Source organism: Dendrobates tinctorius, unplaced genomic scaffold, assembly GCF_039654945.1.
Source record: "Dendrobates tinctorius isolate UK_male_01 unplaced genomic scaffold, ASM3965494v1 ptg000086l, whole genome shotgun sequence".
Lineage (NCBI taxonomy): Eukaryota > Metazoa > Chordata > Amphibia > Anura > Dendrobatidae > Dendrobates > Dendrobates tinctorius.
In genome coordinates, this window is record NW_027361754.1 from 27,187,008 (window position 1) to 27,196,654 (window position 9,647).

The following is a 9,647-nucleotide window of genomic DNA, read 5'->3' on the forward strand; positions in this document are numbered from 1 at the left end:
CCCTATGACCCTATTTGCAGGATGTAATCCATGATTAAGACTCTTGAATTGAAACGCGTCATATTTTTTTACCATCCACTGGGGTATCCACTGCCTGTAATATGCTCTTTTAACGTAAGAAATAATGTTTATACTTACCTTCCTGCCTGAGATCGCTGGAGATTACTGTGTATTTAGACTTGTATCCACCAGGACAGGGCAGCTCAGTGCGATGGTGTGGATCCTGTTGTCCAAGGACGCCAAGGGGTGAGCTGAACATTTTTTTTATATCTGCAGGATGCACCTCTTTCTATGGCCCTATTTACAGGAGGACCTTCCCTTTATAGCTCTATCTGCAGGAGGAGCCTCCCCTTATGGTCCTATCTAAAGGTGAAGCCTCCATCTATGGCCCTATCTACAGGATGAGCCTTTCCCTATGGCCCCATCTGCTGGAGGATCCTCACTATAAGGCCTTATCTGCAGGAGGAGCCTCTCCCCATGGCTCTATCTGTAAGAGGAGCATCTCCCCATGACATTTTCTGTAGGAGGAGTCTCCCTTTATAGCCATATCTACAGGAGAAACCTCATATGACCCTATTTGCAGAAAGAACCTCCTCTTGGCCCTATCTACAGGAGGAGCCTAACTTATAGCCCTGAATTGAAAATATGAATGCTGGAGGGCACCACTGCACGGGATCACCCGTACATGCTGGTCATAAGTGGCCAAAAACAACAAAAAGAAGCATGTACAAATCAGGGATCACCAGACAAATGATGAAAGGATATATAAATTCTTTATTGTGACACCAAAAACACATTGAGAAATTTTAAACCCATTAAAAATGCAGTAGAAAACATACAAAAACCCCTAATAAGGTTTAAAAGACCCCTGCCAAAAACCCCACTCAGACAGTCTGTGAGGAGGAGACGTCAATGTTACTGCAATCCTACACCCACATTAAGATAGCTGAGAACACCCCTCACACACTCTCAAAACAATACAAAAAAAACAATGCTGCAGCAACTGCAGGACAAAAGAGGGAGATAATTCACATTCCCTCAGTAAGATACAGGAAATAAAGCACACCCTATATAATGAACATGAAGGGTGCTTAGTGATACCTGTGCCTGTAGTAATAAAGAACCTGCAGGGGTCAAATGTAAGCAAATAGCGCCAAAGCAGCAGGATCAAAATTGTGTGGAAGGCAGAGGTCCAAGGGAATGCCCGACGCGTTACGCCAGGGAACCTGGCTTCATCAGGGGCAAATCCCAATGTGAAAAAAGGCGTCTCTTAAAAACCTTGTGTAAATGAAAATTGCCAGGGAACAGCTGGGAGAATAGGGTTGGTTACACACCGGGTGCTGAAGCCGGTGTGTGACGTGGGCGGAAGCCCACAGAGAGTTGCAGCTGCGCAGATTGAATAAGATGTAAGTGAACTCACCACCAAGGTGGACCAAGATGGCCGAAGAGAAATCAGAGGCGCATGCGCCGATCTGCTGGAAGAGGAGGGTTGGTCACACACCGGGTGATGCGGCCGGCATGTGACGTGTGCGAAAGTACACAGAGAGTTGCAGCTGTGCAGACTCAGAAGGGTGGAGGTGGATTCACCACCGAGGTGGACAAAGATGGCCAAAGCAAAATCAAAGGCGCATGCGCTGGTCTGCACACGCGCAGTGTCTAAATGCCCGCACTTGGAAAATAGTGTTTGGGACCAGAGACAAGGGGGAGCCCACAGGGAAAGACACCCCCACTAAATACTGCGCGCTCCAATCGTAGTGAACACACGGAACTAGGGAGAGGGAAAACAAATGGACCTCTCCATAGTAGAATGTGGACATCTCCATGATAAAATACAGGTACCACCTACACCGACTCAAAACCCATAGATCCAAATCTATCAGATCATGGAAACCAAAGCAGGGAAAAACCAGTGAATACAAAAATAAGAAAAAAATATAAAAAAAAAAAGAAATATATAATAAATTTAAACGAAAAAAACATGTTTTTTTTGTTGTTTTGCAGATAGAAACTAGTTTATCTGCACTAATTATTCAGAAAGAAAAGAAAAACAAAAAATAAGCAAATAAATGAAGCCAAACTCCCAATCCGCACAACAAAGTTACACATAACCCCACTAAAATATGGAAAAAAATTAATAGAAGAATGTGTACAAAAAATATATAGTAGTAGCTATATATCAATGTAAATATACAAGATGGACCAGCATATAATTATATCGACATTTTATAGGAACAATATAGATGCAAAAAAATCCCGAGGGTTTGACGAACATGTCCTTAGAAAGCAATCCAGTACTATAATAGTTTTCGTTAAGCATTCACAACAAATTACTATGAAGAAAAGGGGCAAAATCCTATAGCAAGAGGAGACCAGATGACTAGTCCCTCTTCATATTGAGGGTGCGGTATCAGAGGAGAGTTGCTGCTTTCTTGTTTAATGGATAGGCTTGGTGTAGCATCTTCATTCGGCATTCCTAAAATAAAGAGTAAGACTCGGACTGGAAGGAAAAACGGCAACAGATTAGGCAAAATGCAAACACTAAATAAAGACAGAAAAAAAAAATGATTTCCTTTTTTTTTTTTGTCAATTTTGGTGTCACAATAAAGAATTTATATATCCTTTCATCATTTGTCTGGTGATCCCTGATTTGTGCATGCTTCTTTATGTTGTTTTTGGTAACTTATAGCCCTGCCCGCATGAGAAGCCTTTCCCTATGGCCCTATCTGCAGGAGAAGCTTCCCCCTCAATCCCTATCTGCAGGAGGAGACTTCTTATAGCTCCGTCTACAGGATGAGCCCCATATGGGTTTCAATTGATCTTCAGGGGAAGGACAGTAGATGAGTATTTAAGCTATGTTTATTTGCACCCTATCCATGGCCCCCCTAATTATTTTATTCTTGCTGGATAACCCCTTTAGGTTTTTTGACTCAGCATCGGAAAACACTACATGCAACGTGCAATCGTTTCAATCTTAGTGTTTATTTACTGCTATTTGTATTTCTTTTACATTTACATCTATGCACATATATATTTCTAGAAATTATGATACAAGTTTGTGTTTCACTATCTGGCTTTGCTTTTTAACCATAAATCTTACATTCAAATCTTAGTTTTCTGGATCCCCTTGGGTGATGTAGTCTCGGATCTTGTCTCGAACGTCTTTCTCCAAGTAATCCATCTGATCCTGTATGCTCACTGTGTATTCTCCAAGTTTCTTCTTCATGTCTTTCACTCTCTTTATTAGTGCCTTGTTGAGGACATCTGCAAAGGGCGTTATCGTCGCCCTAAACTCTCCAATCTTGTGGTCCATCTGCTGGCTCATCTGCATGAGATATGTCTCCATCATCTGTATGGCATGTGACGTATTACTATTTAACTTGGTTCTCAGCTCATTGGCATAGGGGTAAAGTTGGTCTCGTAATTGCCCAGTGAAGTCCAAGACTTTGCTCTCCATCTGCTCAGCATTCTTCTTCATCTGAAAGTCTATGTTCTCTATCTGTTTGTGAAGCTCATCCTTCACGTCTTCTGCGTAGGGTATCAGTCTTTTATATAACTCTTCCATTTGCTCATCAATATTACTTTTCACCTGAGTGTTGATGATTTGGAGCCGTTTTTCCAGCTGCTCTATGTTGCAATCTATTACACTTTTCAGTTCCTGGGAATATGGGACCAGTGACGCCTGCCAACTTTCAGCACTGTCTTTGATGTTCGTCTCTAGGTTCTTCCATATAGATTTCAGCTGCTCACTGAGAACCTGGGTGCTTTCATCCACCTGGGCTTGAAATTCCTTGGCATGTGGAGCCAATTTGACCTGAAGCTCATCTGCGTTCCTGTTCACCTGTTTTTGCACCTCATCCATATATGGAGACAACTTGGCAGCCAACTTCTCCAACTCTTGTCTGACCTGTTCTCTCAGTGTTTGAGAGTCTTTCATCAGTTGTTCATGGATTTGCTTGGCCAAAGGAACCAGCTGACCAACAAATTCATCATCCAAATTATTTACATTCTTCAGGTTTTCTTCAATGAGCGCACTGTGGAAGAAAATAATCAATCAGGAGAGACCTAGAAACAAACATAATGGTGAATGTGGAGGCCCCCATACACATTATACTGTGAGTGCCAATATTGTGACGTTCGGCCATATAGGAGGGTCCTAAGACTCTCACAATCCCACCTGGTTCCTCTAAGATCTAGAGAGGATATACACTAATTGCAGCCTGAGCAGTCACACATAGTTCCGGCATGCAAGAGGGCCCATTGTTGCCAGAGAAGAAAAATTAAACTCACTGTCTACTAATTGCACATAAGGAATTATGGTAATGATTTCCATCTTATACCAACAGTTTTTGGGGGTGCAACATTAGCATTTCATACTCATCAAATGAGAATATTTGGAAACAATGGACCAATGTGTTGCCCCTGCACAGGTGTTTGCATTCACCCCAGACTATGATATGTAATTGTCCTTTGACGTTGACTTTCCATCATTAGAATCGTAACTTTGCTCTCCTAAGTTGCATCTAACGATAGTGAATAAGGTCAAGTTGCAAAAGCTGACTCAACCTTGACGTCAGTCACCAAAAATCCAAACCTATTGAATTTCAATGAGACCAGATACACTTTAGCTGTAAGTTATCGACCAATGTTGTAATATTTTATGGCCAAAGTTGCTGTGCAGCATCTGCCGAGTGCGACATCTTTGGGGAGACTGTGATTGATACACTTTTGTAAGAAGCATTCATGGCTGATGCACTGCGGTTAGCTTGGACATTGTTTTGGGGACATCCGCAGCCTGAATATATTTATAAACAGCACAATATTATAGGAATCTCAGGAATTCACAATGTTATCTATAGCTTTATAAAATAAAGAAATATTAGCTGCTCCTCCGAACACCTGTTTTTCCAGTGTTGCTGGTAATGTGGTCTCCAACTGATGATGTACTGTCCATTCTGTCTGAATGACAAGGCTGGGATCTTATAGCATTTTTTCCTATGTTCAGTGCCCTTGTTGGGGTTTACGTACGAACCCCCCACATATCCGGCAAAACGGGATTTGAGCGTGTGCGCCCATGGAGCCATTACCTTCAATGATGCAGAAGGATTCACCGTATGCTCGGTCAGACATCAATTTTGTCCGTATACGCCTATTAGAGGCAGGCATCAAAACGTAGAATCACGTTTTGCGCGGTTTGGATGTAAGCCCTAATGTGGCCAATCAATGTAGGAAAAATGCTATGTGAGCCCAGCGTAAGGTGTCTGATTAGCTGCAGGGTTAGGTGAATGGTGGAAGGGACATCACCCCACCTGAAGTAATGATGTCTTTTCAATCTGTCACATTATTCTGCAGTCAATCCATTACCCCAGGTGTCTGAATAGACCGGATATCATCAGCTCCAGAGCAACATTTCTGGTGCAGAGGGTTATGAAACACTTCTTTACTACTTATAACTCCTTCTCCCTTTAATTTTTCTTCCATACTTTTTCTCCAGTTTTGAGTTTTGAGGATAAAATGAATAAAACCATTACGAAGCAACCACATTATGTGGCTATATCCAACTCCTACACCCAAGAAAAAAAGAAGAAATAACTTCTATTTCATAAAAGTCCATCTTTCCTTAATCTCTCATGTTTGAATTCTTTGTCTTAGGGAGGTTCTGTCCTTTAATGTCCACTTACTTCAGCTGTTTACTGAAGTCCGATTGTTGAACGTTGTCCACCTTTTCTGTAGTACCAACGGCCAGCCGTGAGAGGTAATTCCAGAAAAACTCACTTATCTTGTCACTGGGGACCTTAGCTTGATATCCTAAAAAATGAAAGAACACATAAAAACCCAAATAAATGTATGAACCTGCAAAATGGACACATAATGTGATGCAATTTTATTTAGTTGGGTTTGGACAATCACGATTTAGTCTGAAAGTATCATTGCCAGATAATAATTTGGTAAGAGGAAGTGTTAGAAGACCATTGAGCAGATGATTTAACCAGTAAATTAGTTGTCCATTGCTTTGACATTGATGACTAATGGTCTGGATAGGTAATAAATGTCCACCGCACTTTACAATTGAGAGGGGACTTGGACAGACAAGTTCAGACATTACCAAGTAATAAAACAATTCTACAAATTAAACAAGAGGAGTGAGGGCCCTGGAAAAGGGGTGACACAAAAGGTAAAAAGTGACTGTCGTGTATGGTCCAGACATCATTATTATAAACAGAGATATTTAAGTAAACCTGCATGAGCCGATCACAAGTCAGTAATTGTATAAATCCAGATACAAAATGATACTGAGGGAATGGAGGGTGAGGAAACAGATTATAGGAGGGAACGGATTATGAGGAAAATATGAGCAGTTAGAGTAGTAACGTGATTGGACAGTCTTGAGAGATGTGTTTTTAAAGAACTGTGGATACTGGGAATTAACCGTACTGCTCAGGGTAAAGTATTCCAGAGAACTGTCACAGCACAAGAAAAGTCTTGGAGATGGGAGTGGGAGGTTCGGATTATGGACTATGTTAGTCCCAGATGATTTTTAAAATGAATAGCACAGGTAGGATGGTAGTCCGAGATGACTGAAGACATATATTGTGGTGCAGAACTGTGTATAGTATGAGAAGAGTAGTAGACAGAGTTGAGGGTGAAAAATTAGGGAAGAGCACTGTGGAGAGCATGGGAATGGTAGTTCGTAAACAAAGATGAGGATGAAGTGTAGGGTGGTGCAGAACTGTGTAGAGTATGAGTAGGGTAGTAGACAGAGAGGGAGGAAATTCAAGGAAGAGCATTGTGAATAGCATGGGAATGGTGGTAGACATAGATGAGGATGAGGTGTGGGGTGGTGCAGAACTGTGTGCAGCAGGGGTCCCCAACCTATAGCTCGGGAGCCACATGTGGCTCGCGGTCCCATGCGACTGTCTGCCAGCTTGGTGCATTAAGTCCGGGTCTAGCAAACAGGTATGAAGAGTACATAGAAAAATTGTGATTTACGTGAGTAGCCCTGCACAGGAGAGCAGATGTGGATGCACATTTACTGGTCTTAGGGGTTTAGAGATGTTTTAGGTATGGTACGTTGGAGGATGGTACTACCTGTTAGAGGAGGTGCTCAAAGCTGGATGTGACAGTGTGTTGGGAGTCCTTGATGGGAGAATACTGAATGGGGGTATTGTGGGAACCCCTGGATGTCAGTGTACTGCTTTGGAGTGTTTTCTGTGGAAAAGCTTTAGTTATCATTATACCTATAATGGGGGCTTTGGTTGACACTACTTTGAAGGAGATGGGAGCTGAATGTGGCTCGCGTCCCTCTCTCAGTGCTGAATGTGGCTCACGACCCTCTCTCTAAGCCTAATGTGGCTCTCAAGGTCAGAAAGGTTGGAGACTACTGGTGTGCAGTATGGGTAGGGTAGTAGACAGAGAGGGAGGAAATTTAGGGAAAAGCACTGTGGACAGCATGGGTAGGGTTGTAGACATAGCTGAGGATGAGATGTAGGGTGGGGCAGAACTGTGGAGAAATTGGTGGGTGAGAGAGATAAGTTTATATTGTACTCTGTAGCAGATGTTAACCAATGCAATGACTGGCACATGGTGAAGGCATCGGGGTAGCCGCTGGACAGAAACAAGAGCCTAGCTGCTGCATTCTGAATATATTGGACAGAGGAGAATTTAGTAAGAGGAAGACCCATTAATAGAGAGTTACAATAGTCCACACGAGAATGAATGAGAGGAACAGTAAGAGGTTTTGTAGTTTCAAAGGAAAGGAAATATCGGTTCTGAAGATGTTTTTGAGGAGCAGATGACACAAGCAAGCGAATGGCGGATGTATATAATCTCAAAACAGTGAGCTTGCTGTTTAGGAGTTATGGTCACACCACACAGAAGTGGAAATATCAGATGAAGGTAGATTTATAGAGGGAGGAAACACAAGGAGTTCAGTTGTGATTTAGCATTGCAACATTACAATCTTAAAGGGTTAATCCAGTCTGCAAAATTGATAATTTATTTACTGAATATCTGATATTTGTTAGATTGGTGTGTAGGTTGCAGGTACCCCCACTGATCAGCAGGACAGATTTATGTACCTCAGTATAAAAGGAAAAAGATAGCCAGCTCACCTGTCGGCATGTGTTGTGGGAAGCACGGACCACGTGCAGTCATCACATAGTAGTCAGAACAAAGTGGAAAAAAGGTCCAGCTTCACAAAAAGTCCAGTTTATTGTATAAAATATAGTACAGAAACAGTAAAATTTACATGAGTAACAAATAGGCCTATTTGTTACTCATGTAAATTTTACTGTTTCTGGATTATATTTTATACAATAAATTGGACTTTTTGTGAAGCTGGACCTTTTTTCCACTTCGTACAGATTTATGTACCCTCATCTACTCTAGTACTCTCTTGGCCTCAACACTGTGGCCCAAAGGAGTTGGATGGAGAGACCAGTTAATATTCACTATGACACTCCAGTCATTACCTTTGTGATTGACATGGCACCACCAGTAAATATACTGACCTGTTATGCTCAAGGCTAGAACAAGTACTGACACTTTAGCCAACATTTTTGAATCACAGGACGGGTCAATGGAAGTTCTAAAATTCCCAATGACTTAAGCCTGTACAAAAAAAAACAAGTAATCATGTTAGACATCTCTACCAAAAGACTCAGTCCTAATTAAGACTCAGTCCTCATCATTGGAAAGAAAAAATGAAAAAATCAAATGCAATCCTATAAGTAATGTCATTATCATCTGATGATTATTAAATGATTATTTAGATTCAATAAATATAGCTCTACATTAATTTCATCTACAAGTTCTTGATGGTGTTACTCCTGGAGAGAAGATTGCTCCTTACCTGTCCTTTGGTGTTTGGGTCAGTATTGAAGTTGATGGCTGCCGGTCCTTTATATGAGTTCCTCTCTGACTCTGGCTATGCTCCAGGTCAGCTTTGTGGGCAAGTCGGTTTTACAATGTGGAATCATTGATGTGTTCCTCTTTTCAGAGCGATGTTGGAAGCTTGAAGAGCTTTGTATATTCTTGTGTCTGAGTCATAATCATGAAGGAGGAGAAGACCTCCGAGTGGTTTTATTCAGCAGCTGCAGCTGACATCGAAATAACAACCAGACCCCATCACAAATGCTTGTCGTGTTGGAGTAACAGGTTATTGTAGGTCGTAGCTGAGAATATACACAATGACAGGCTTAAAGGATACAATGGTGAGTCAAAAGAGCTCTTCTTTTATTTGTCTGGTTTGCATTTGTTAGCCATGGGAAAGTTCTTAGTGGGTCAAGATTACTATAATGTTATTTCCTTTTGGTAAAAACATTGTGGAAACTAGAACAAGGCGTATCGAACCATTGAGCTGGACGACAGGAGGCATTAACAAACCACTGCACTCCATTTTTTTCCATTACAATGTCATCTATTCAGCAATCTTTAGAATATCTACCTATAATAGGGGTTGGAACCTTAACTAGTAGGATGCGACAATTTAAAAAAAAAAAAAAAAAAAGAGATGAAGTCTTCAGAGTGCCATGCCATGTGAAAGCAACAATCGAATATGGGACTTACAGAACGCGTTGTAGTTTTGGGGTAGTCGTCTCTGTGTGTTGTGGTTATATGCTTGATATTTACCCTATATACAGTATGAAGCC

General features: G+C 41.5%; 1 protein-coding gene across 2 annotated transcripts; it reads right to left on the reverse strand.

Moving 5' to 3' along the window:
- Positions 1-754: 754 nt before the first annotated feature.
- Positions 755-8,978, reverse strand: LOC141097781 (uncharacterized). Of its 2 annotated transcripts, XM_073585199.1 has the most exons (5): positions 8,849-8,978; positions 8,508-8,607; positions 5,679-5,805; positions 3,098-4,031; positions 755-2,497 (listed from the first exon to the last, which is right to left on the reverse strand). In XM_073585199.1, exons 2-4 carry the CDS (start codon positions 8,551-8,553, stop codon positions 3,107-3,109), a joined length of 1,098 nt encoding a protein of 365 aa, XP_073441300.1. In that variant the 5' UTR covers positions 8,554-8,607; positions 8,849-8,978; the 3' UTR covers positions 755-2,497; positions 3,098-3,106. The 2 variants fall into 2 exon arrangements, with proteins under 2 accessions (XP_073441300.1, XP_073441299.1); XM_073585198.1 differs by lacking the exon at positions 755-2,497 and having other exon boundaries at positions 2,960-4,031.
- Between the last annotated feature and the right edge of the window lie 669 nt (positions 8,979-9,647).